The following is a 25,403-nucleotide window of genomic DNA, read 5'->3' as shown; positions in this document are numbered from 1 at the left end:
ACGCCTGATTCCCGCTAGAAAGTTATTCTTCGTCTGACGGACCGTCATCGACCTCCTCTTCTTCATCCTGTAGCACATTTGCTGCGTATTCGGCTCCATCGAGTAGCATCCTTATATCCTCGTTGGCATCGCCCAGCAATTGAGCTGGTTTCAGGCCATCTTTGTTGCGAATCGTCGGGTCCGCACCAACCTCTAGAAGGTTCTCTATTAGAAATTTGGCGTACTCGGGCTCCTCGAAACTGTAGTGAACAGCATAGTGCAAGGGCGTTTCGCCGCTAATTGGGTGCTTTGGATCGACGTCAACACCCTCAATGTCAAGAAGCTTGTCGAGCACTTCGTAGCATCCGTACTTGCAACAAAGATGCAATGGAGTATTGCCTGTGGCGTCTTTGGAAACGTTTATAAGCTCTGCAATGTTCTCCGGATGAGCTTCTGTCACAGAAGCTAGCAAGTCCACATTGTTTCGTCTGGAGGCTTCTATAATTTGCTCTTGAGGGGAGGCTCCGGACCACATTATTTTCAACAAACAAAAAAATGAAGTCGATTTGATCCATCGATTTCATAAGCGTCCTGCTGTGCCACATGTACAAAACAAGTAATTTCCCCAGCCACTGGTGCGCGCTTAAAAATTTTCCTGTCAGTAAGTGAGAGCCAGGTGGAAGTGCATATGACTAAAAAATTTTTAAACTTGCAACCTTTTCAATGATTAGAAACGCAGGCAGCCTGAGGAACCAGCTGGCAAGATACGCCCTCAAACGAGGCGTGCAACGTCCTGCCATTGTCAGTTCAGTCAAGGTTTCTTCCAAGACTCCAGTCACGATTAGATGCTATTCTACTAGGTCTACCGTGATCCAATTATTGAACAATATTGGTTCGAAAAGAGAGGTTGAACAGTATCTCAAATATTTCACCTCTGTGTCCCAGCAACAATTTGCTGTCATTAAGGTTGGGGGAGCTATCATTACGCAGCAACTGCCTGAGCTCGCCTCCTGTCTAGCATTCCTGTACCATGTGGGGTTGTATCCTATTGTCTTGCATGGAACAGGCCCCCAAATCAACGAAATCTTGGAGAGCGAGGGAATTGAGCCTGATTACATCGATGGAATCCGGATCACGGACGAAAGGACCATGGCAGTCGTTAGAAAGTGTTTCCTTGAGCAAAACCTGAAATTGGTGACCGCTTTGGAAAAGATGGGCGTTCATGCCAGACCGATTACAGCGGGCGTTTTCCAGGCAGACTATCTGGACAAGGAAAAGTACCAGCTTGTGGGAAATATCACTGGGGTCAACAAGGCGCCAATCGAGGCATCTATCCAAGCTGGTGCTTTGCCTATCCTCACATCATTGGCAGAGACTCCGTCCGGACAGATCCTTAATGTCAATGCTGATGTTGCCGCAGGAGAAATTGCCAGAGTGTTTGAGCCTCTGAAGATCGTCTACTTGAATGAAAAGGGAGGAATCATCAATGGGAATACCGGCGAGAAGGTGTCTGTCATTAACTTGGACGAAGAGTACGAGGACCTATTGAAACAGAGCTGGGTGAAATACGGAACCAAGTTGAAGATAAAAGAGATCCGAGACTTGCTGATGCACTTGCCTCGTTCGTCTTCCGTTGCCATCATCGACGTGAACGACCTGCAAAAAGAGCTCTTCACCGACTCCGGAGCAGGAACTCTCATTAGAAGGGGGTACAAGCTGTTCACCAGAAGCTCGCTTGGGGACTTCCAACAGCCAGACTTACTCAGGGCTGCTCTCAATAGGGACCCAGAAATTTCATCTGGCTCTACATCGGTGGCCTCTTACCTTAAGTCTCTCGAGTCTAGTCAGTTTAAGGCTTATGGTGACGAGCCGCTTGATGTCCTCGCCATTGTGAAGGAGGATTCCACGGGGGTTCCAAAACTGGACAAGTTCCTTGCTTCCAAAGCCGGCTGGCTCAACAATGTGACCGACAACATTTTCACAGCCGTGAAAAAAGACTACCCTGCTCTCCAGTGGACTGTGCAGGAAGATGATCCAAACACCGCATGGTTTTTTGCCAAGGCTGACGGATCTTTCTCGAAGAACGGGCAAATCTTGTTCTGGTACGGTGTTGATCGTATCGAGAAGGTGAGTACTCTGGTTGAGAACTTTGCCAACCGGGTGTCGGCGAAACAGAGCGGAGTTTTCAAGAACGGCTCCCAGACAAGAAGCTTCAGCAGTCAAAGACAAGTTTCTGTTGGACAATTCAGTAGACAATTCAAGAGGGGACTAGCTACGTCGTCTAATCCAAACCCACCATTGAAGAAGGGCTCTAACACCTCCAAGGCCCGCGTGGCGTTAATTGGAGCTCGAGGATACACCGGACAAAACTTGATTTCAATGATCGATAAGCACCCATACTTAGAGCTTAGCCACGTTTCTTCAAGGGAGTTGCAAGGTCAGAAGCTTAAAGGCTACAACAAAAATGAGATTGTCTACGAAAACCTCCAGATCGAGGACATTAAGAAGATGGAGGCTAATAACGAAGTTGACGTTTGGGTGATGGCATTACCAAACGGAGTGTGCAAGCCGTTTGTCGATGCAATTGACAGCACCTCTTCGGGAAAGTCCATCATTATCGACCTTTCTGCCGATTACAGATTCGACGCTACCGGTGAGTGGGTCTACGGATTGCCAGAGCTCAATGATAGACAGAAGATTTCGAACGCTCGCAAAATCTCTAATCCTGGATGCTATGCCACTGCCGCACAGATCGCCATCAGCCCACTGGTAGAGTACTGTTCTGGAATTCCATCTGTTTTTGGAGTCTCTGGCTACTCGGGAGCAGGAACCAAACCGTCGCCAAAGAATGATATCAATGTGCTGAGGGATAACCTGATTCCTTATTCTCTCACGGACCACATTCACGAGCGGGAGATTTCTTCGCAGCTGGGGCTGCCTGTGGCCTTCATGCCTCATGTTGCTCAGTGGTTCCAAGGTATTTCAGAGACGATCTCTATTCCATTAAAAAAGCCACTGACTTCGCGGGATGTTAGGAACATATATCAGGACAGATACCAAGGTGAACAGCTCATTACCATCAGCGGTGAGGCTCCGTATGTGAAGGACATCAGTGGCAAACATGGGGTTGTGCTTGGTGCGTTTGCCGTGAATGCCAAGCAAGACCGTGTGGTTGTGGTTGCCACAATTGATAATCTCCTTAAGGGAGCTTCGACCCAATGTCTGCAGAATATCAACCTGGCTATGAAATACGACGAGTATGCAGGAATTCCAGACGATTTGGTGATCCGTGGTTAGACTGTTAATTCTTGAATAAATAAGATACCTTCACGAGTATAAAAAAAATAAAGTGAAAAATATTTTAGAAGTCATGCTGCGTGCGCTGACTCGTCAATTTAGCGTGTTTCGTTCGCGTTCAGCCATGCCTCAACGAGACAGTGTTCGTCTCAGAAGTCTTGGTGGAACAGCTAAAGATCAGGACACTTTGAAGCTCGTGTTTGAGAAATCTCGAGAAGTGAATCCAAAAGGGCTCGTCCAGATCATCCGCAAGGGCGAAAACCTCGGAGTCATGAACTTCCGCACTGCATTGGCCCAAATCGATCTTTCCAAGGAAGGGTTCCTGTTTATGGGGTCTGTAAGGGACCAGAAGTTCGGCGACGTTGGACTTTTGAAGGTGGCTTCTCCACAGAAAGCTCGCAAGCAGCTGACCAAGCATTTACAGCAACAAAAGACACAGCAGCTTCAAGAGGAGAACCCTCGGCTCATAGCCAAACAGCAGAAACAAGAAAATAGACAGAAAGAACCCGACGTCAAAATGGTCAGAGTTTCTTGGCAAATCACTCTGCATGATCTTACCAGCCAAAAACGACACGAAGTCGAGACGCAAGTCAAGAAGGGGGAGAGAATCCGAATTGTTGTTGATGACAAGGACAATTTCGACGCTGATGTCAGAGTGGCAGGTGATGAGAAATCTTTGACAGAGCTGGAAGCGACCAAAAGAGGCAAGATTGAGAGCTTTCTGGACGAATTACTTGAAGAGCTTGGTGCTGAGTTCCACAAAGAAGGTGAGATTTACGATAAAGTGTCGTACGATGTGAAAGCACAAGAACGGAAGAACGAACTTTCTCCGGAGGAAAAAAAGCGTTTGAAGCTATTGAAGAAGCAGGAAAAACAGGAGAAATTGCGCCAGCGCACAGAGGAGAAACGCAGGAAGGCACAAGAGGAAATCAGGATCCTCACAGTGGACTGAAAAAGTAAAATTCAAATATCCATATATTCCCTATACCCTTTGGCCTACGCGATCACCTTCATATTATTAATCTCAAGGATGTATCTTTGTTCCTTGAATTTCTGCGAAGCCTGGTGGCTCTTGATGTATTTCCAACCTAGCAACTTGTGGCATTGGTGGCATTTGATATCGCAAACAGTGTACAAACCGGACGTCATCTCTCGCACCTCGGGGTCGCCAAGGACGACATTGACAACGCTGTTGATGAGCAGAGCATCCCCGGTTTTGCCTGTATACTGATCGCTTATTATCTGGTTGGACGAAGATAGATGGGTGAGACATTGCCCGCACCCGTACGTGATTGCTATACCATTCTTGTTATATTTGGAAGTCTTTCGGTAAAACGGCTTTGACCTTGACGAACTGGAGGAAGCGGCCATGAATCGTGGCGAGTGAGAGTAAAGAAACCTTGTGGCGGGGCCTCGGGCATAGAAAACAGGAAATCGGGATTCAGTGTCGCAATCATCATCGTCGTCGTCTACTTCAGAGGATCCGTACCCGAATCCGTCATAGCAGGGATGGGCACAGAATACTTGTTTGGAATGGATAGAATGTTCCGGAAAGTCGCTGTCAACACCATCTGGGTCCAGACATTGAGAATATCGAAGACCCATGCTGGTTACAGAATAGACACACTTTTGGAATTACACCTAATTTAGCTAAATTATCTTCTTATCTGCAGCCCCTTGAAAGAGAGTCACAGATGACATCCTTGCACCACACTCAAAACGGATACACGTTTTTTCCTTCGGAGTACCAGATATTTTTGCAGTTGCGATTGGCTGCATGAAAGGACGATATGGCCGAACAGCGTGAGTCATGGCCGAGCGCACATTGAGGTGGTGAAGGTCATCAGTGCGAAAGCTAAAGCCATGTCCTTCAGACATCGCACCATTTCCAAAATTACGTAATATCTGATACGGGGCTAGCCTGCGGTAGCGGGTACGGATAATCCGCATGTGCCAATTGCAAGCGACAGGCGAGAGAAAAATATCCGTTGACTAGAAAAAAACTTGTATATAAACGTCTAGGCAATTTGATAGCACATAGCCAAACACTATATCTATTAAGCAAGGATAGTATATTACAACTACGGCCGATTTGCTGGAGTGAATAACAATTTTCATCACACTTTTCAGACATTTGAACAGTGCTTTGGCTTCCAAAAAATAAAGCAAAGCAATTTATCGGTGCAGATCCCTTTGCACAGACAGCTTGATAGGAGAAACGTTTAGTCCTTTTCCAACCAGCCATTTGCCAGATTTGATATAACCAAACCTTAATGACGACTAGGCCGATTCTAAAAGACCAGAAACTGGATGATAAAAGTATTTCCGTTCCACTCAACGTGAGACCGTCTCACGACGGAGTTGAGATTGACTACGAAGCTCTCCCTGAAAACTCTCCCGTCGTCGCGCAACTTGTCGCTGGAGCCTTTGCCGGAATTATGGAACACACTGTCATGTATCCCATTGATGCGATCAAAACCCGAATGCAAACATTGAAAGTTCCACTTAACGAAGGAGTCATTCAATCATTTTCCAAAATCTCCTCTACTGAAGGAGCTATTGCATTATGGCGAGGGGTGTCGTCTGTTGTTTTGGGGGCGGGACCTGCTCATGCTGTATATTATTTGGTCTTTGAGTCTACTAAGACCGCTCTCTGTCAGCTCTCCGCATCTTCACATACGCATGGCAGCGCTAGTTTTATCACAGACGAAAAACACCCTATCATTGCATCCATGTCAGGAATAGCAGCAACAATCACTTCAGACGCTTTAATGACTCCGTTTGACGTTCTAAAACAAAGAATGCAGATCCTTAACAAAAAGGTTTCCGGCAGAACGTCAATGTCGCACGTTGCGTGGGACATCTACAAGAGAGAAGGGTTGAGACAATTCTATATTTCTTACCCCACGACCTTGATTCTCAACATTCCATTTGCTGCCATTAATTTCGGAGTCTACGAGTACTCTAGTTCTAAACTCAACCCGGACCAGCTTTACAACCCATTGCTGCACTGCGTTTCCGGAGGAGTGAGTGGTGCTGCCGCTGCTGCTCTCACTACGCCCTTGGACTGCATCAAAACGGCATTACAGACAAGAACAATCCCTAATGTGAGAGGCTTCAAATCTGCTGCAATTGGTTTGTATAAAGCCGGAGGTTCAAGTGCATTCTGGAGGGGTCTGAGCCCTCGTGTCATATTCAACGTGCCGTCAACTGCTATCAGTTGGACCGCATACGAGATGGCCAAGGCATATCTTCTCAACGACAAATCCGAACCTTAAAGCAATTTCCCTGTGTATAGATGCATAGAACGCAATGATGCATGACGTTATGTTTTTTGTAATAGTTCCTTCCTCAAATAGCGCAAGTCTGGAGCAGTCAATTTTTGGGCGACAAACGAAAATACCACGCAAGATGTCAAAAATCCCATGAAATTGTAGAACTATGTGTTAGTGCTACTATGAACCACACGTACGGCTTTTCGTGAAAACATCCGCTCCTCTTCCTCAGTGCGAAATGAGTTAAAAATCTTTCGTATCCTTTGAATCATTGAAAGCTAAAGGAGGAAGGATTTTTGTTTATTATAAACCAGATACTGTTATTTATCTTTTCATTTTTTTATTTTTATTTTATATTATTTGCAGCTGCGCAAACTACAGCTAGCAGATATGGGGGTCATAAGAAAAGCCTCTTTGGCCAGAGAATGGGCAATTTGGAACCAATTGATGATCCACAAGAAACAAAGATTGGGGCAAGAACCAATTGACGACAGAATGTTTATAGTCCCAGAAAAAGAAGGGGACTGCCAAGCTCCAGACAGGCCCGAAGACAAAGCCTCTTTTAGTGTGCTGCAAAAGACCCTGTGGGCCGTCCAGACGTCGACGTTGATTTTACTTCTGTATCTTTGGGGGCCTCACTTCCTACCTACCTTCCACAGTGAAGTTCAGGAAGCCGTTTCTGAGGTGATTGAAGTTGGATTTCCCAAGCCAGATTTCGGGGATCCGGTCTTTGAGCAAAATATTTTAAATCACACCTTTGGCAACAGCTGGGGACATCCGATTGAAGCTCATTACACAGTGCCAAACGTCTCATTTAATAGGGTAGTTGTCTCATTGGATACTTGGGTTGATGGAGTGCAGTACGACCGCTTGGCTCATTTGTACGTTAGAGGTGTGGAGGTTTGGAGAACAAGCACGATCGAGCCTCACGGAAAGCTGTCTCATGCGCATGCGGAAAAGGATGTCTCCACATATGCGAAACTCTTTGAAGAGGATGCCATGATTGTCTTCCAGCTTGACAACCTCCTGACTCCAAGGTTGACTGGAGCTTTCAATATTAGCTTGAATGTGAAGTACTACGACACTGGCGACCGACTGCGCCCTCCAGCCGATAAAATATATCCCTTGGTTAAAAAGAAGATTGATAGCAGGCCACCTTTATTGACGTTACCTGATAACACGTTCGACGCAGTGATTCCGCAGCTGAGTTACAACACCACCAAGGTTGTGCTTGATCTTTTTGTGTCTGGAAATGCCGACGAAGAATTTTGGTACTCCAATGTGCTTGAAGAATACAGGAACGTTTTCCACAAGTCATATCCTGGCCATGGCCCTTGTCGTGTTGTCAATGTCTTTGTGGATGGCATTCGCGTGTTGACTGCCGATCCGTTCGTGGTTGTGTATACTGGAGGAATTTCACCCGCTTTGTGGCACCCGATCGTTTCTACTGGAGCATTCGACGTTCGTGCGCTCAGACTGGACATAACACCGTTGCTACCAATACTCTGGAACCAATCGACGCAGGTCGCTATAGACGTCTCAAATTGTGTGGATGACGATTTGAAATTCGGTGAAACTCCCAACGGCATTGGTTCCAACTGGATTGCTTCTGGTAGCGTTGCAACGTGGGAAGATTCGACGATCCTTGCTTCCAGGGGAAAAATTCTTTCGTTCGAAAACAAGACGTCAGTCTCCGCATTCGCCTTTAGTCCTCCTGCAGCAGGACTCTACAGTCAGATTGTTGATGCCAAATACACAAACAAAGTCAACTCGAGTATCATCTACACTTACAAAAATGGAACCGAGAAGGATTTGATTCTCGAGGTCTCCTCGAAGACGAAGCAATCGAACGTGCAACTATTGGCCGGTTTTGGTGAAGATGAGTCGCTGGTGTTTATACCAGAGACTGACATCACCAGCAGCGTGAAAGATGCGGCCACTAATGCCACTATTTGGTCGTTGGAGAAAAAGGTGACTCAGCCTTTGATCTACAAGCTCAAGGCTAAGCCAACCTTTGGACAGGATGTGGACTTCTCAGTGAACATTACCAAAGCATTTGGTGAGAAGGTTGCACTCAATGGCATCACCGTGATAAAGGGTGTTAGCCACGAAAATGGCACTTCCAACTATACGCTATCTCCCAAAGGAAACCATGGCGAGGGAGTTATCGAGCACAAGGTGAATTTCACGATGTCAGAGCCTCTTCCGGAATTCAACTACTCGAGACAAGCACTGGCAGACCACGGCGAGATAGTCTACGACACCATTGATGCAGAGGATCTTATCTGGGAAGACGTGATGCACCTTTTCGAGAAAGAGGGCCTTGATCTTGCCCAGTATGCAGCCCAAGAAATTTCCAAGGATCGTGATACCGAAAAGGAGTTTTTCGGACCGCCAATGCGGCTGGTCAACAATTACCTCGCTGACTTTTAAGTATTAAACTTTGTTATGGACGATTAAAAAATCCCGTATTTAATTATTTCCTATTGATAGAAGTCTCGACGGTGGCATGGACAAATTCGTCATCATCCAGATCTGCAGGCTTCAGGCCCTGGGCCAGATACTGAACCTCGGACCAAAAGTTCTTATCAGTAATGGCGGTGTTTGGACTCGTGCTGTAGTGCGAGTCAATGTCCTTGACTTCCTCACTGATGCTGGTGCCTGACTTGTAAGATTTAGGGCTTCCGCTATCTCCTGAGCCATAGGAGGAGTAGCTTTCGACTTTCTGCAAATACGTGTTGGAAGCTGAGCTGGAGGATGTCTCGTTAACAGCAGTGTTAGCCCACATAGTAGTTAGTGGTAGCGAGATAGCAATAAGAGCGGTACCAACAGCATTCAATGCCTTGTCAGGACCAGAGGAGCCCTTAACCTCTCTGAAAGACACTAGGACAAGGATTGTTGGGATGATCATGGTTTGGAGAGACATAATGAAGAGAATATGGAAGATGCCGAACTGTTTCAGGCCCAAAAACTTCCTGGTCCGAATGGCCACAAATAGCTTGCAAGACAGTATAATAGAGGTAATAAAGGAAGAGCTGGCATAACAGATCTGTGAAGCATTCATCACCCACATTGGAACAGATCTGCTGATATCGTATAGGGCAATGTTCGACATCACAGCGTAGATGAAGTACAGCACCGTCGAAGCCAAGCCCAGAAGGCCGCAAACTATCACCATGCTAAACCCTACGTTCTTGTAGTGGAAAGACGGGCCTCGGAAAACAATGTGCACTTGGTAGGTCAAAGAGATCTCAGTCAGGCCTATCAGAATCACATAGATGACATTGGTTGCAGCCGTGAGATCGGAAGCATGCTTGTCCACATACAGGTAGCCTGAGAAATTGAAAGCGAGCGAACGGTAAGCTTCAAACATGGTGCAGACGGTCATGATGCCGTGCATGAGCATGGTAGCCATGCACACCTCGTTAAGCACGAAGAGTACGGACTTCTTGTTCCTAGTGACAAAAAATATGGCAGGAACAGCTATGGCTGCCAGACCGATTCTCATGCCAAAGATTGCCGCAACTTCTGCATTGGCCTTGACATACGAGTCCAGCTGCGCAAACGTCACCTCGGTGAAGCCGTAAGCAGAAGTGTAATTGAGGGTAATCTGATAGGGGTTCAAACCCGGAGGAAGAGAGTAAGACATTGTGAAGAATGTGGAAACGGTGGTGTCGAGCCTTGCACTTTATATGTTGGGACGAGTGTACAGACAAATGTTTGATCTGGCTATCTCGCAAAATTATTTCCTTATCGGGACGTTTAATGAAATATTCGAGATCTGGGCGTGTTGCACAGCCTTATGTTTCATAATCTCTGCTGAAAGTAGCCCAATTCTTCAGCTCAATCAGATGACGCATGGTCGGCCTGCCATGTGGACAGTTCCAGGGCCTGTCGAGAGTCGCCAGGTTGCGCACGACGCTGGTCATTGTTTTATGGCTTAGGGGTTTGCCGATCATTATGCTCGTTCTGCACGCTCGCATAGCAAGCATAGCACGGACTTTAGAAGGACGCAGCACCCCTCTGCCGTGGTGCTCCTTGACGAGGTGTACAAGCTCGTCCAGATCGGACAGACCAAATGTGGTGTCTTTTGAATACGGTAATGAAGTGAGGCTGAGACGTTCGCCAGGCTGGGCATCTTCGTCCACACGGAGCCCAAACCCGTTTTTCTCAAAAACTTGCAGGTTGTTCATTATGGCGAGCTCATCAATTACATTGAGATGTAGCTGTTGTGGAATAACAAGCGGCTGGTTGTTGAACACCGTTTCCGTTTGATAGCGCTCAAAGTTGTACTTCTCGTCGGACGCATGTTGATCAAGGATGAACAGATGTGTTCCTGAATTATCCTGCTTGGTAACCAGAATAAAGCCGAGATTAAACTGGCCGATCACCTGCAATTCCAAAAAATCCTTCTTGGAAACAGAAAGCATAAGCTTGCGTTCTGCTTCGGACTCGTCAGTGATATCATCAACGGCAGCACGGGTGCCTCCGTTTTTTACAAGTCTGGGTTTCTGCATTTTGAAACTGCCAGGACTTGCCTCAATTGGCAACTCAATGTCATGCAGCGAACTTTGGGTTCGGGCCAGCGCGGCGGAGGACGCCCTCTTTTCTGACTTGGGCTCAAAACTCAGCTTTCGTTGCCCTGTGGGGTATGTCTCAATGTATTTGTCGCGCACTGTCATCCGCAATGGCGAGGTAGTTTCTGTTTCGACATCACGGCTTTTCTCAAAGCTGGACTCATTTGATTTATTGGTGTCGGAGGACAAGATCAGGTCGTCGACCCTGGAAAATTCCGTGGTATCAGGTTCTGAGTCAGGAGCCAACTTGGGCTCTGCACTCTTATCAAGTAGCGTAGTGAGCGTACCCTGCACTTGCGATCTAATTGGGGATTTTGAGATAGTCGCGACGGTGTGGTCCTTGCCACCGGAGTCGCCATCGTATTCGCTTTCAGACTCATGCACCGCCTCTGGGGCCACAGTTGTCACACTAATAGAGGACTGTGCTCCCCCTAACTCTCGCTCTCCGCGGTCGTCCACGTCAGAGACATCAATACGGCATGCACCATTACCCTCCTCATGACCCCGTTCTTCTTCTTCGTCTTCTTGTTCTTCTTCTTGTTCTTCTTGCCTATCTTCATGCTCCATGTCGAGGTGCCGGCTCGATTCGTGCTCGTTCACCTCCTCGAAGTCCTGCTTCAAAAGCTTGCTGTTTCTGCTCCTCTCCACTGTCAACTGGCTCTTCGGAATGCTCATGTCCTGACCAGAGAAAATTTCGGTAACGCGTTCCTTGAGAGCTTCCATGATGGCCGTTTCGTTGTGCAAAAAAACTGTTCTTTTGTCTGGAGTGACGTTCACATCAATGAACTGCGGGTCCAGCTCAAGATCCAACAAAATCACTGGACACTGTAGATGGTTGAATGTTTTGTAGACATCGGTGAGGGCTTTGGAAAATTGCGGCAATTTAACTGGCCTGCCATTCACAAACCAAAATTGCCTGTCGGTAGCAGAGCGCCCCTTGCCAAACGAACAGTTGGATAGATAGCCACGCACGCCCAATAACATGTCACAAGCCTTCAACCTAAACCGTGCGGAGATATTCAATTGGAAGTCTACTGGCTCTAGGCCCGCCATACCGTTGGCCCCAAAAACACTCAGCACGTTGCTGCGAAGATGCTGGGAACCGCTTGTGGCCAGCAGAACGCTTTTCCTGCCACGCGAGTCAATGTGCTGGACAACAAGACGGAGCCCAACTTTGATAAGGGCATACGATTGCAGTAAAGTCACCGCCTTTTGGAACTCTCGTCTACCATTCTTCATCAGGTCCGTTTTTCGCACAGGCAAGGTTCTGAAAATATCACTGATGAGCACAGTTGTGCCGCAACTTCGACTCACTGTCTGCTTATTTTTGAGATTGCCTTGCTGATCATACTCCAGTTTGTATGCTCTAGGCTGGATGTTTTTAGTTGACGTTGTTATGTCCACTCTTGCTACCGCACATAGCGAGCCCAGTGCTTCTCCGCGAAAGCCCAAAGTTCGTACACTCGCAACGTCCTCAAACTTCCGTAGCTTTGATGTGCAGTGTTTCATGCAAATACCATCGAAATCCTCTTCGTCGATTCCCGTACCGTTGTCGCTCACCTCTATAGAGTCGATCCCGTGGTTCTTAAATGTGATGGTGACCTGACTCGCCCCAGCGTCCAATGAGTTTTCCAGAAGTTCTTTGGAAGCGGTGGAGATATCAATAATCACCTGTCCGGAGGTGATCTTGTGCACGTCGGCGGTCCCAATTTGGGTTAGGGTCATACGCGTAAAATTATAAATTTATATGCAACTTAATTTTTCGACTAAATTTTATGATCGATAAGATCATAGAGCTGACACTAGAATTACTGCAATGCATCGTTGAGCAAATTTGGTACCATCGTTCAGTTTACCCTCCAGAGTCGTTTGAAAATGCTCGCTGCTTTCAGCTCCCTGTTCACATGTCTCGCCATCCGGATGTCAAACGGTATCTAGCTGACCTCACTTTTAAGATTAAAAGCTTCCTAGAGCAAGGTAAGCTCAACAGACTTTTTGTCGAGATATATCCACCTGACTCAGCTGTGAGGATTGAAACTTACGGATTCAGCTTGACTAACTCCCCACTTCTGGAGGCACTGAGAGCCGATGTCGAACTCTCTGAGGAATTCAAGCTGAATGTGCTATACGCTGAGTACCAGGCGTTTCTGTACTCAGTGATCAACCAACTGGAAACGGCAACCAATCTGACTCCGCCGTCGTCGTTCAAAATATTGGTTTCAACAGACAACTCTGAGTTTAATAGTATGCTATCACAGGACTGGATTTTGCACAGAACGCAGATGGCAACAAACTCGCATTCTTCAGAATCAACAACAGCAAGAATCAATGACTTTAGACAGGTTTCGCTGCCATATCTGAATATCAAGGGCTATAGAGCCGAGCATTTACCATGTTAACAATACATTCTATTAATACAAACCACGCTAGTTTAGCTTTGAGGGTGTGTCCTCCTTTTTGAACATGGCGACGTTCTTCACCTGTTTCTTCCACACTTCCTGCAAAAGCAAACAGAGCAGCCATGCGCACATGAAGTTGAACAGATAATGTAACCAAAATAGGTGACGCGTGCCGTAAATGAGTGAGCACAACGAAAAGTATACAATCACAAACTTAGTAACAAAGATCGTGACCGCAGAAGTTGGCCTTGGAATGAGGTTGCCAGCAACATTGTTCTGCACAAGGAAAACGATAGAAATAATGGCCAGGAAATTATGATGCGAGGAAAATGGCGTGGCCCAACGGAGCGAAAAGTTGTGAATCCAGACAATTAGGACCGGAATATTCACCGGCAAAATCCACAGCATTAGAATGAGCAGCGAGATATTGAAGTTGCGGAAATTTTCCACAGGGACGTGTTTCTGGCCCGGGCTGGTCAAGCACGCACGTATCACGACTGTACATTGCACCAAACAGCTAACGACATAGGGGAACTGGTACGGAATGTATAGGGGCACAAGCGCTAGGATCAAAGCAGTACCGAATGCACGGCGTTTATTGTAATTGCCAAACATGCAGGGTTTGAAAAGATTGGAGTTATGCAATCTTCGCAGAAACACAACAATCGTCCAAAGCAAAACCTCAAGCAGGTTGTAAAATGCGCATACTAACGACAACGAAATCACCAGTACCACAGGCCCGAAAAACCAGAGTGCTTTCTCTTCAAGACCCAAAAAATAGAGGTTAACAAAAACGTCCGACTTTTCTATTTCATGCATGAGCATCTTGTTTCCAAAGTCCACGGGGTCGATGTAACTCAAAAGCTTTTGGAAAAAACTGTGCGATGCAAACGAGGATAAAACACTGAATACTAAAGTCAGTGGAATGAGAATATGTGGATCACAGAGCATCAACAACCCTTCCCCGAATGAGGGAAAGACGTCCTCTTTGATGTATTTTCTGAATTGCAGATAAAACACAAGCGTTGTAATAAAGACGGGGAAACTGAAAACTGAAAGCCTGTACTTGAGAACCAATAATTTAAGCGACTTGAACCAGTCCACGGTCAAGTAAATGTCCATAATCTGGTCAGAAGCCAACGAGTCGCTGAAAAGCTGCAATTCTAACGACGATGTATCATCCCTAGTGAAAGGGCAGAATGGAGAAACTCCCTGAATTAATGCAGTTACCGATTTATCCTGATGTAGATTGATGTGCCATTTAGTCTCGTCCCTGATTCTTTGGCTGATCAAGGGCGAGAATCGTTCCATCTGCGACTGCTGGTAGCGTATATCAAAATTGTATGCAAGTAGACTGGACCACGCAGAAGGGATCTTGATGCTGATGGACAAAGGCCTGTGTGCAGGTAACGTGATATCGTATCCTCTACTGAACAACGTCCATAAGCTGTGGTCTCCCAAGACAAGGTCTGTGGACTGAGTAAGCTTCAGGTCTGCAAGGACAAATTCCGGACTTTCCACTGGCACTGGCGACTCAGCAATAACCACAGCATCAAACATGGATAGCACTCGGGAGTCCAGTTGAATAGAATAGAACGGCCGCTTCTCTCCGCCCAGCGACGACTCACTGGAAGATCGGGAGTCGTTGTAAGATCTCGGAATCAAGCGAGCGTCCTCATGAATATCTATGCACTCTAGCTGAACTGCTTTACTGGTGGTGCCAGTTGTATAATCAAACTCTTTTTTGAAAGCCCGCCCGTCCGGATTGAGCGTTCTGCAGAGCATAATGGATGGCGATGCGAAGCCTTCGCCCAAACGAGATATATCCACAGGCTCCAGCGAACTCAGAAAATTAAACCTGAATTTGAGCCCATCTTTCGGGATATAAAACAGATGCATGTCCGGAGATGAGGGCGTATTCCTTTTCAACTTGGATTTAGGAAGTTGCAAACTGCGCTGTCTAGAGGTGTCTTTGAGCTGCTTCGTGTCAATCTTGAGTTTATATGGCAAATCCAGTTTACCTGCGCCGGCCTTGTACGAATCAAAATCTTGGGTAGCGTCAGCTTCAAAGCCTGTGAAAAGGTTTTTGCGCAGAATCTCCATTCTCTTTTGGAGCGGATACGTCTGAGACGAAGATGTTTTGTCAACCAACTGCAGCAGAGAGCTAGCAAGAACTTTGCGAAGCTGATCGCACCACACAATAGCAAGATGATCGATTGGAGTCCAAACTCCAGGAATACCAGTGGTAGCAATCGTGAACCCATTGGTATCGGGCACTAGTCCCGTCAACGAAGTATAATCTGCAGGAAGCATATTGTCCAGAAGCCCACCTGTTATCGACACAAGCGACAAGTTCTCCAATCTCCTTCGTGCAAGCTTGCTGAATCCTGAGTCATCGGAGTCCAGACTGACAAAGCCATGACGCCAGAAATCGTCTGTGGCCGCATAGACGTGCAGCAAGTCCGCATCAAAGGTCGCTGGAGCTGCCGCATGGGGAGCAGCCAATGTGACTATCGTGTTGACGGAGTCCTCAACATAATTAGGAAGACTAAGCATCACTCTGGCCACAATCCCTCCCATTGAGTGCCCGACCAGTATCACAGACCGTGCTGGGGTCGGATTATGTCGATAGAGGCTTAGAATAAACCCTATTGCGTCGTTGAGATATTCAGCCTGGTCCAGCATGGTTCTACCGTGAAAAGCTGTGAAATCTTCGTTGAAATCTGCAGCAAAAAAATCGAGGCTGTTCACGTTAGGATTGAGGTCTTTGAATTTCTCGAGCTCTGAATAATAGTAATTGGCTGATTGGGAGGCAAGAGAACGCACTTGTTTGTAGCTGCCCGCGTTTCCAGGGATAAAGAGCACAGGAGTGCCGCTCAATCTCAGGCTCTGACCGTCATTGTCAGGAAGAGTGTCTCTACCTTGTTCTCTATAGAGATATAGGGAGTATTTGGAGGCAAATCGTGTATGAGACTCATCAAAGCCATGGACTCGCGCGTATGCCGGCGACATGTAGACGCTGCGACATTTGGCCGAGTCCGGGCCATCTAGTTGCTCTAAGAAGCTGAACGTAATGAGCGATAGAAGGGAAAGGCCGCAAACTGTGAGGATCAACAGCACGAATCTGGGAGTCACTAGTGTGGGGGGCATGATGTAGTTGGATCAAGCGTATAATAGCAAGTAATCCTAGCAATGGGCAACGATAGTACAGCCCCACTGGCGGTTGTAACAGCACAGATATTTTTTTAGCAAAAATAATTATCACATCTTTGCACAGAGTATTGGCGATACCCGTGCGCACGATAAACAAAGTGACCAGTCTGAAAAATATATTGGCGCAGTCCAGATTTCGGTTCACACCAAGTCCGGCAAATTAAATGAAAAGCACTGTTGCGACTAAGGCTACCTCGAGTGGCAATAACGCGCAATGCGCCTCTCGTATGCGGACGTTTGAATGGCCGTTTCTGTTCCTCTGCTTCATCCCTAGTTTCCTAATTGGTATTTTTTTATGCTAAGTGCAGACGCGTTCCCCTTTATTATTATCGCACCGCGTTCCCTTAAAAAACAATTTCATCCCTCCCAAATTCTAATTGATGTTACGTCTGGGCTTTTTGTGTTTAGCGTCGCTGGTGGGAGCTACGCCCTACTCTGGGTTCCCGTTTTCCCAGCAGCTACCAGATGTCGCCAGAGTGGGCGAAGAATACGCTTTCACCATCAACAAAGACACCTATAGAAGCGACGAAGGGGCCGTTTCCTACTCGACAGATAATATGCCTGGCTGGCTTAGGTTCGACGAGTCTTCTCTCACTTTCTCTGGTATCCCCTCTTCATCTGACGCGACCGACTCGCTCTCCTTTGACCTGATAGGAACAGACAGCTCCGGTAGCTTTAACCAGTCTGTGTCGATCGTTGTTTCGAAGGAGGCCGGCCCCGAACTCAAAACTTCTATTTTTCCGCAATTGCAAGCCATGGGAAACACCAACGGCTACGACGGACTTATCATCGAACCCCAGAAAAGTTTTGAGGTGCGGTTCTCGAACGACACGTTCCAGATGAGCTCTGGCTCAAGCAACAACATTGTCGCCTACTACGGCAAATCCCTCAACAGAACTTCGCTTCCTAGTTGGTGTTACTTCGATGAGGACACCCTCACGTTTTCCGGAACTGCTCCTGCCATCAACTCCGACATTGCCCCTTCCCAGGAATTTGGCTTCATTTTGATCGCAACTGATTACGAAGGGTACACTGGCACATATGGCACCTTTTATCTCCTGGTGGGTGCTCACGAGCTCACAACAAATGTGTCCGACACTTTGCAAATAAATGTGACAGCCGGAAAGTCGTTCAGCGTAGACGTGCCGTTGCAGGACGTTCAGCTAGACGGCCAAAGCGTCTCGTGGCAAAACATCTCCAGCGTGAAACTTTATGAGGCCCCGTCCTGGGTCCAACTAGACTCAAACAACCGGCTCACGGGTGACGTGCCTGAAGACCAGGATAGCAACGAGCTGGTCAATGTGACGGTCACCGACGTGTACGGCAACCAGGTCTTTTTAGATTTCGAAATTGACGTGTACTCGAACATTTTCACTGTGAAAGACCTTCCTGACGTGAACGCGACTCGCGGAGACTTCTTCGTGTATTCGTTGCCTTCGTCGGCCTTCTCGAACCTCAATGATACGAACATTAAGGCTAACTTCTCGAATGCTACGTGGCTGACCTACTATTACACCAACCACTCTTTTGCCGGTCTTGTCCCCGACACCTTCGGCAACCTGAAAGTGACAATTGAAGCTACCATGAACAGTCTTGATGACTCCAGAGAGTTCAATATCAGAGGGATCGGAACCGTGCATTCTACTAGCAGCTCGCAGAGTAGCTCCTCCACGGCCAGCTCTTCTTCCAGCAGTGGTTCACATACGGGCATGTCTACATCCTCGGTTTTCGCGTCTCCGTCTGCAACTTCAGGCTCTGGTTCGAAGGCCGGATCGTCTAACAAGAAAAACCTGGCCATTGGTTTGGGTGTAGCCCTTCCGTTGGCAGCTATTTTGGGCGCGCTGCTGATCTTCTTTTGCTGCTGGCGGAAACGCAAGTCGAATAATGACGAGGAAGACGACAAGGCTAAAAAGAGCACGTTCTATATTAACCCTCAAGGAACAGCAGAGACGCTCAAAAATGACGCCGAGGGTGATAACGCTAAACGTCTTTCGGCGCTCAATGTTCTCAAACTGGATGAGTCTGGTGTGCGCGACGACTCTTCCTCGCTAACCAACGTCGAAAGCAATCACTCGCGTTCCCATTCCCTATACAACGAGGCCATGAATCACCAGAGCACCGACGAGCTTATCTCTGGCCGCTCGCAGAAAATCACCAAATCGTGGCGCAATGGCGCCTCTGAATGGAAGCCTCGAGACTCGCTTACGTCACTGGCTACTGTGGCCACCACCGACCTGCTGACTGTCAGAGTCGCGGATGATCCCAACATGCAGCGCAAGTCGCAGAGCATATTCATGAACAGAAACTCGTCATATGCCTCTTCTGGTTCTGGAAACTACGTGAACTATGGCCAATCCTCGTCGAGCGAGTACGTGGATGCGACAGATCGTCCGCGTGACTTGACAACGCTGGACGAAGAGTTTGGTCGCGAGTTTTCTGACTCGACGCTCAGCAAAACCAGCGCAAAGTTCGTGGACGTTCAACGTAAAGGATCCGAAGCCGTCAATCTGCCAAGGGATGAGCGGTCGTTTGAAGGAGTGATCGAAAGCACTTACAACGGCTCGATGCTGTGATTTTCACTGGTGATTTAGTTCTCGCGTACATGTTTTAATCGATTAATATAATTTTAAGCTTAAGATGAATAGTATTCAGCGATAAATATATAAATATTGCTAGTTTCCTCTAGAGAGCTTCAGCTGCTGGGCGTAGGCTGCAGTGTCATACGTACGGCGACGCCCTTCCACATAGTCCATCATCTCTCCGTAGGTTTCTGGAATCACCGAGCAGTAACCAGGGTCGTCGAACTCTCCGTTGCCATCACGAGGAACGTAGAACGAGTAGACAAAGGTGCCGCTCTCGGTCACCTTGGAGTCGTCCAAACTACGGATCTTGGTTTCCACTTTGACCTGGATCAACGTTCCTGGAACAAAGAAGTACTCCTGCTCATCCGAACTCAATTCGTTGGCGCTGGTATCGTAGTCCTTCAAAACCTGTCTCATCCGCTCGGCCGACTCGGAAGATTCGTTTTTTTCGTGGATGTGTTCCGTGTAGCAAACCTCTGCGTCCATGTACAACACCGAACCAACGGGAACAGGAACTTTGAAGGTCGTGTTGTCCAAAGAAATGAATCGTGCATTGGATTTGGAAAATGCACCAGCAGCACAGTAGGCAAGCTCAAAGGTCTGTCTTAGCAAGTAGCCTCCGAAAATCACACCATGACGGTTTCTGTACTGTGGTTGTTGGATTTGCGTAGATGAAAGCCGCGTGTCCTTCATGAACACGATGTTGCTTGGCTTGCCCTGTTGGGCAAACCTTTTGGAGGAGGTGTATAAATTATGGATCATCTTGGATTCCTGTTCTGTTGGAGGCACGTTTTCGAGCGACTCCAGTTTTGCACGTAACTTCTTGGCGGCGATCCGGCTCTCCGCCCGTTTGAAGTCGACCCACTCCTTTTCTGTGGCAGGAAGCAGTTTGTTGACAGCATGGGATTTGTGGGTAGCTGGGTTTCTGGCAACGAAAGTGAAGTTAGCAGAGAGGAAGCAGTCGTTCCTGTATTGCTCGACAAAATCCGGAGTGATATCCGAGGGGATGTCGTGCTCGAAAGAGAAACCCTTGATGCAGATTTCCATGGAAGACCGCCCCGTGTAGGTCACGTATCCGACGATGACGAAGTTGTACTTGTGGATCTCATCGATTTTCCTGGTGACGTAGATTCTGTCGATCGAAGCTGTCACGTTCATAGGCTCTGCCGGCTTGCAATGCTTGGCAGCAACTCTACCTGCCAGCGAGTCGCAGTCCTGAAACAGGTTCCCAAATCTCAATCTTCCTGCAACATTGACGTAGTTGTCCATGAGGAAAGGATCCTGCTTGAAAGGTAACAAGAGATACGAGAACCCATCTGCTCTTGTTCTCTCAAACACCTCTGTAGTTTTGACGTCTTCTAGGGTGAAGGAATCAATATCCTTGCCCTCCTGAGCCCGCTCCTTCTGCTTCTTCAGCAGTTCCCACCACGTGGCGCGGTCCTTGCTGTCCATGATACGTTTGTGGAAATCAATTGCCTCCGACAGGATAGTTGCGTTAGCATCCGCAGAATCCTCCGGATGATGAGAATTGTCGTTGACCCTGTAGGCAGAGTTAGGCTCAGCGGTGCTCTTGTGGCGGATCGGAACCGCCAAACGATGGTACCGCGGAATCTCACCCAAGAGCCGTGGTTTCAAGGCTAGTTTCAACATGATTAAGAGATCAGATAAAAATAAACCTTTTTATACCTTTAGTGCTCAACCAAATTTGCGACATTTTCAAATATATAAACACCAGACGGGGTAAATCAGTTGAACTAGATATGCTACGCTACTTGGTGTGGAATCTGCTCTCAGGGGTGGTACTCTCCACAATTACCTATGTTACGCTGATCAACCATTCCTTCACGCTGCCCTTCTCCAGCATTGCTGTCGTGTCGCTGCTACAGAACGCCTCTAAGATGTGCCATCTACAAGGAGCGCCTTTCAGCCTTCCGCTACTCAACAATCTCGTCGGGGGGAGAACACAGCCTTTTGCCAAGACACTACTGCATACAGTTGTGCTTCTTGTTATTTGGCTACTTTTCGTCCCATCCAGACAGTTGAACGTGTGGGCGTTCGCGGCCACAGGACTCAAGGCGCTCGAACTGGTCTCGTGCGAGCTGTTCACGTACCTCGACTCGTCTGTTCTGCTCGAGTTGCTGCTGTTCAAGCAATTAATGGCAGTTTTTTCGACGATTAAATCTATCACTGATCTCCCGGCGGTTTTATCCGAGATATATGTGAGCCCGGAGCTGGAAACAAAGGTGGCACTCTACATTGCGAAAAATTACGTTGTCTCGCTCGTGTACAACTACCTCCTCATCAACTATACACCTGCCACCAACTCCGTAATCGTCGCGTACATCCAAACACTGGGAATAATTCTCTCAACGAGAATTTTTCCATCATGGGGCTACTTGCCAGGAACGTTCATATTTTGAGGAAAACAATTAAACGAGTTAAACGATCGACAGGATATAAAAATAAACGAAAAATAAATCGTACTATTTAGCTTTCCGGATCGCATCGTATATATAAACCCACTTTTCGGGACTCACTTAGAATACCTCGCGTCTGATCCTCATTGGCTTGAAAGCTTATCGTTGTGTCTGATTCTCTCATTCGAGTTACCATAGGTTCGTCCGCTACATCCAGATGGATATCGTGCTAGAGATTTGCGACACCCTTGTGTTCGACAAGGTCTTCGCCACTTTGCTGCCAAGCTCTCTGGCACGCTACATGCCGCAGAAGCCCAAGGCTATTGACAACCTGGCGGAATTCATTAACAACGGCACCCAAGCCGCTATTGCCTACTCCGAAGCCGCAAACTTGCCACAGATCTTCAACTTCAACAAGGAGATTTACGGTGTCAATAACAAGTACCGCTTCTTCGACGAGAGCCCTTATGCGCACTTGTCTCTGTTGGGAAGATCCAACATCATCAGGCAGTCGATTTCCTTGTTTCTAATCATGACCATTTTCGGTTGGCTGCTCTATTTCAGCGTTGCCGCTTTGTCGTACCATTTCGTGTACGACAAGAGCAATTTCAACCATCCAAGGTATCTCAAGAACCAGATGTCTCTGGAAATCAAACAGGCCATTAGTGCCATCCCGGTCATGGTCATCCTCACGATCCCTTGGTTCTTGCTCGAGCTGCACGGCCACTCGAAATTATATTATGACGTTAACGAGTCCACCGGTGGATGGCGGGCCCTAGTGCTCCAGATTCCCACCTTCATCATGTTCACCGACTGCGGCATCTACTTCATCCATAGGTGGCTGCACTGGCCGTCCGTGTACAAAGTGCTGCACAAGCCTCATCACAAATGGATTGTCTGCACACCCTTCGCATCTCACGCGTTCCATCCGGTCGACGGCTATGCGCAGTCGCTGCCTTACCACTGGTATCCATTCTTGTTTCCTCTCCACAAAATTTCATACCTTTTACTGTTTACGTTTGTGAATTTTTGGACGGTCATGATCCACGACGGGGAGTACATGTCAGATGACCCGGTTGTGAACGGAGCTGCATGCCACACCATCCACCACCTGTACTTCAACTACAACTACGGCCAGTTTACCACTCTCTGGGACAGACTGGGCGGATCTTACAGGAAGCCAGACAAAGAGCTGTTCAGCAAGCAGACCAAAAAAGATAAAAAATACTGGGCCAAACAGACCCAGAACACGGACAAGATCCGGTCTGAGTTGGAGGGTGAGAAGGACGACAGAGAATACGGTACAGAGGAAGCCATCCTCAAGAAGAGAACGGGACTGACCAAATGATGAACTAGATCGCTATCGGATGGCGTGTATAGCGTTATGTTAGTTGTTTTATAAGGATTTCGACTGCTATGGGAGTTTAAACATTGTATAAATAGAGAGGTAGTTCTATGAATCTCTAATTATTGGCAGCAACTTTTTTGCCAACGCAATACATTTCTCTTCCTCGTATCTGCGACAAACGAGCTGCAGCACGATCGGCATGCCACGATAGAACTCCTTGTCGTAATATTCCCAGCACAGTTTGTCCATCTCCCCTGCAAAGTCGGTCCTCTCGAACGGCTCGTCCGAGTCGGTCACGTGAGAAACAGGGAGCGTGATCACAGAATAGTCCAAGACATTGAGGAATCTGGTGTAGCTATTGGCAGTTTTGTGGTTTTCTCCATTCTTCCACGAGGTACAGGCCCAGCCCGGCATGATGATGCAATCTACTGGTTTGCCATTTTTGGTGTGCTTGGCGGTATCGTTCCAAAATTTGTCGTACGTTTGTTGGTACTGATACTTTTGCCCGACTTTCTTGAAAACATCCTCGAGGTCGGAAACCTGGCCGTTCAGATGGAACATCCTGACAAGGAGATCCGGCAACGGTTCACCTCCAAGAGCAGCAAATCTTTTGATCTCTGCGAAATCGTCGCAGGTGTAGATGTCGGTCAAAAAGGTAGCCATCTCGGCGTGGTTGAGCGGAGGCTCGACGTCAAGACACTCGACACCGCTCTCTTGCAAAGATGCCTTGGCATGTTTCAGAGCACGCAGAATTGGTGGATGCGGCATGACGATCCTGTCCCAGTGCATGAAGCCAACATTTACCGCCTCGAGACCAACAATTCTCCACGGAATAGGAGGCACTCTCGCATCCTCAAACCATGACTGAGCGTCGAAAACAACTTTAGAAACGTACTCCATGTCCTCCAAGTACCGACACATCGGCCCTGCCACGGACGGCACAATAGACTGGTTTGGATACGAATTGGAAATTCCCAGATACGGGAACCGGTTCGAGCTCGGTCTTAGTCCGAAGAGGCCGCACTGCACAGAAGGGCCACGAATAGACCCACCGATGTCGGTTCCCATGCCAATCACGGAGCCTTTTCCGGCCAACAAAGCTGCTTCCCCTCCGCTGGAGCCACCGGGACACTTGCGTCTGTCAAACGGGTTCTTAGTGATTCCCAGGTTCGACGATGTCTCACTGCCAAACATTGCCATCGGAACGGTCGTTTTGACATAGAAAACTGCGCCCGCATCGTACAGAATGCGAGCAAGAAGCGACTCTTCGTCTGGCTTTTTCTGTGAGACTATGCACTCTAATTCCTTAGATATGTGGGGAGCCACGTATCCTAGTGAGGTGGTGATGCCCTTCAGATTGAACTGGTCTTTCAAAGAAATGGGAATCCCGTGCAGAGGGCCCACGATCTTGCCGGTTCTCTGGAAATATGCATCTAGTTCCCTAGCACGTTGCAGGGCTCTGTCGTAGAAGATCTCAATCAGACAATCAGTGAGCTGGTGAACAAGCGCAGATCGGTGGCAGAATGCCTCGCAGACCTCCAAAGCAGAGAGCTGCCCGGACTGGATGTTTTTCAGGAGCTCAACAGCAGAAACATTAGTAATCCACAGCTCTTTCGAAGATAGGAACGGCTCTATGTATGGCTCGACCTCTTGCTGTTCTTCAGGGCTAGGGATGTGTTTGAGGCGCCACTCGGCTGGGATCTTGTCTAGGTTGGATGCGTGCTTCTGTCTGATGACAGTCTTGTAGTCTGCCGTCATCTGGATCCAACAAAACTTGTCGTGATTCTGTCGCCTAAAGCGTATCAGTGAAGTTTACTCCTTGCACCACATCAGGTATCATTCTTCATAAGATTAACGCGTATTAACCTAAAAGGAATAAAAATGCCAGAGTAAGGGCCATGACGGCAATAAGCGAGCCGAGATTAAACGGCTGGAATCTGTCATGGGGGTCGGACTCCAAGACAAACGGAGCGGAGACAATTCTCGCGGCATCGGCCAGTATCCGTTTGTTCTGCGAGTACTCGACGTACAGAAGAGTCACCGCCACCATCACCACAATGTGAAATAGCACTCCTGGAATCCCTAGCCAATTAAGCACATTTTTTGGATTTCGGCGTATTTTGAAACCAGGCATTAGAATAAGCGATATGTATAGTAGTAGGCTGCAGTCAGCGACGCGGACACAGGGCAGCCGTGAAGAGAACTTTTCTAGAGATGGTACTGTTCTCACTCTTTATAGCAACGTATTATTCACAACTCTGAAGCGTGCGGACACCGGATCATGATCCTTAGCCGATTTGAAAATTTCAGTTCGGA

General features: G+C 47.6%; 15 protein-coding genes across 15 annotated transcripts; 7 read left to right on the top strand and 8 right to left on the bottom strand.

Moving 5' to 3' along the window:
- Positions 1-22: 22 nt before the first annotated feature.
- KL911_001575 (uncharacterized protein) lies at positions 23-514 on the bottom strand (the record flags this gene model as incomplete). The annotated part of the gene is made up of 1 exon (XM_043196548.1): positions 23-514. One exon carries the CDS (start codon positions 512-514, stop codon positions 23-25), a length of 492 nt encoding a protein of 163 aa, XP_043055336.1.
- A 188-nt stretch (positions 515-702) lies between these two features.
- Positions 703-3,276, top strand: KL911_001574 (uncharacterized protein; the record flags this gene model as incomplete). The annotated part of the gene is made up of 1 exon (XM_043196547.1): positions 703-3,276. One exon carries the CDS (start codon positions 703-705, stop codon positions 3,274-3,276), a length of 2,574 nt encoding a protein of 857 aa, XP_043055335.1.
- A 73-nt stretch (positions 3,277-3,349) lies between these two features.
- On the top strand, positions 3,350-4,228 carry KL911_001573 (uncharacterized protein; the record flags this gene model as incomplete). Its single annotated transcript, XM_043196546.1, has 1 exon — positions 3,350-4,228. The coding sequence occupies one exon, from the start codon at positions 3,350-3,352 to the stop codon at positions 4,226-4,228; it is 879 nt and encodes a 292-aa protein (XP_043055334.1).
- Positions 4,229-4,272: 44 nt separating this feature from the next.
- On the bottom strand, positions 4,273-4,881 carry KL911_001572 (uncharacterized protein; the record flags this gene model as incomplete). Its single annotated transcript, XM_043196545.1, has 1 exon — positions 4,273-4,881. The coding sequence occupies one exon, from the start codon at positions 4,879-4,881 to the stop codon at positions 4,273-4,275; it is 609 nt and encodes a 202-aa protein (XP_043055333.1).
- Positions 4,882-5,549: 668 nt separating this feature from the next.
- On the top strand, positions 5,550-6,554 carry KL911_001571 (uncharacterized protein; the record flags this gene model as incomplete). The annotated part of the gene is made up of 1 exon (XM_043196544.1): positions 5,550-6,554. The coding sequence occupies one exon, from the start codon at positions 5,550-5,552 to the stop codon at positions 6,552-6,554; it is 1,005 nt and encodes a 334-aa protein (XP_043055332.1).
- A 387-nt stretch (positions 6,555-6,941) lies between these two features.
- KL911_001570 (uncharacterized protein) lies at positions 6,942-8,984 on the top strand (the record flags this gene model as incomplete). The annotated part of the gene is made up of 1 exon (XM_043196543.1): positions 6,942-8,984. One exon carries the CDS (start codon positions 6,942-6,944, stop codon positions 8,982-8,984), a length of 2,043 nt encoding a protein of 680 aa, XP_043055331.1.
- A 43-nt stretch (positions 8,985-9,027) lies between these two features.
- KL911_001569 (uncharacterized protein) lies at positions 9,028-10,200 on the bottom strand (the record flags this gene model as incomplete). Its single annotated transcript, XM_043196541.1, has 1 exon — positions 9,028-10,200. One exon carries the CDS (start codon positions 10,198-10,200, stop codon positions 9,028-9,030), a length of 1,173 nt encoding a protein of 390 aa, XP_043055330.1.
- Positions 10,201-10,351: 151 nt separating this feature from the next.
- Positions 10,352-12,853, bottom strand: KL911_001568 (uncharacterized protein; the record flags this gene model as incomplete). Its single annotated transcript, XM_043196540.1, has 1 exon — positions 10,352-12,853. The coding sequence occupies one exon, from the start codon at positions 12,851-12,853 to the stop codon at positions 10,352-10,354; it is 2,502 nt and encodes an 833-aa protein (XP_043055329.1).
- Positions 12,854-12,903: 50 nt separating this feature from the next.
- KL911_001567 (uncharacterized protein) lies at positions 12,904-13,527 on the top strand (the record flags this gene model as incomplete). Its single annotated transcript, XM_043196539.1, has 1 exon — positions 12,904-13,527. One exon carries the CDS (start codon positions 12,904-12,906, stop codon positions 13,525-13,527), a length of 624 nt encoding a protein of 207 aa, XP_043055328.1.
- A 27-nt stretch (positions 13,528-13,554) lies between these two features.
- Positions 13,555-16,677, bottom strand: KL911_001566 (uncharacterized protein; the record flags this gene model as incomplete). Its single annotated transcript, XM_043196538.1, has 1 exon — positions 13,555-16,677. The coding sequence occupies one exon, from the start codon at positions 16,675-16,677 to the stop codon at positions 13,555-13,557; it is 3,123 nt and encodes a 1,040-aa protein (XP_043055327.1).
- A 443-nt stretch (positions 16,678-17,120) lies between these two features.
- KL911_001565 (uncharacterized protein) lies at positions 17,121-19,313 on the top strand (the record flags this gene model as incomplete). Its single annotated transcript, XM_043196537.1, has 1 exon — positions 17,121-19,313. The coding sequence occupies one exon, from the start codon at positions 17,121-17,123 to the stop codon at positions 19,311-19,313; it is 2,193 nt and encodes a 730-aa protein (XP_043055326.1).
- Positions 19,314-19,412: 99 nt separating this feature from the next.
- KL911_001564 (uncharacterized protein) lies at positions 19,413-20,972 on the bottom strand (the record flags this gene model as incomplete). The annotated part of the gene is made up of 1 exon (XM_043196536.1): positions 19,413-20,972. One exon carries the CDS (start codon positions 20,970-20,972, stop codon positions 19,413-19,415), a length of 1,560 nt encoding a protein of 519 aa, XP_043055325.1.
- A 984-nt stretch (positions 20,973-21,956) lies between these two features.
- On the top strand, positions 21,957-23,087 carry KL911_001563 (uncharacterized protein; the record flags this gene model as incomplete). The annotated part of the gene is made up of 1 exon (XM_043196535.1): positions 21,957-23,087. One exon carries the CDS (start codon positions 21,957-21,959, stop codon positions 23,085-23,087), a length of 1,131 nt encoding a protein of 376 aa, XP_043055324.1.
- A 105-nt stretch (positions 23,088-23,192) lies between these two features.
- KL911_001562 (uncharacterized protein) lies at positions 23,193-24,845 on the bottom strand (the record flags this gene model as incomplete). Its single annotated transcript, XM_043196534.1, has 1 exon — positions 23,193-24,845. The coding sequence occupies one exon, from the start codon at positions 24,843-24,845 to the stop codon at positions 23,193-23,195; it is 1,653 nt and encodes a 550-aa protein (XP_043055323.1).
- A 103-nt stretch (positions 24,846-24,948) lies between these two features.
- Positions 24,949-25,221, bottom strand: KL911_001561 (uncharacterized protein; the record flags this gene model as incomplete). The annotated part of the gene is made up of 1 exon (XM_043196533.1): positions 24,949-25,221. One exon carries the CDS (start codon positions 25,219-25,221, stop codon positions 24,949-24,951), a length of 273 nt encoding a protein of 90 aa, XP_043055322.1.
- Between the last annotated feature and the right edge of the window lie 182 nt (positions 25,222-25,403).

The sequence above is a fragment of the Ogataea haglerorum genome (genome assembly GCF_019207285.1).
Source record: "Ogataea haglerorum isolate 81-453-3 chromosome Unknown 81-453-3_NODE_4_length_651989_cov_98.092404, whole genome shotgun sequence".
Taxonomy (NCBI): Eukaryota; Fungi; Ascomycota; class Pichiomycetes; order Pichiales; family Pichiaceae; genus Ogataea; species Ogataea haglerorum.
Note: the sequence above shows the minus strand (reverse complement) of the source record. Positions and strands in the feature narration are given on the sequence as shown.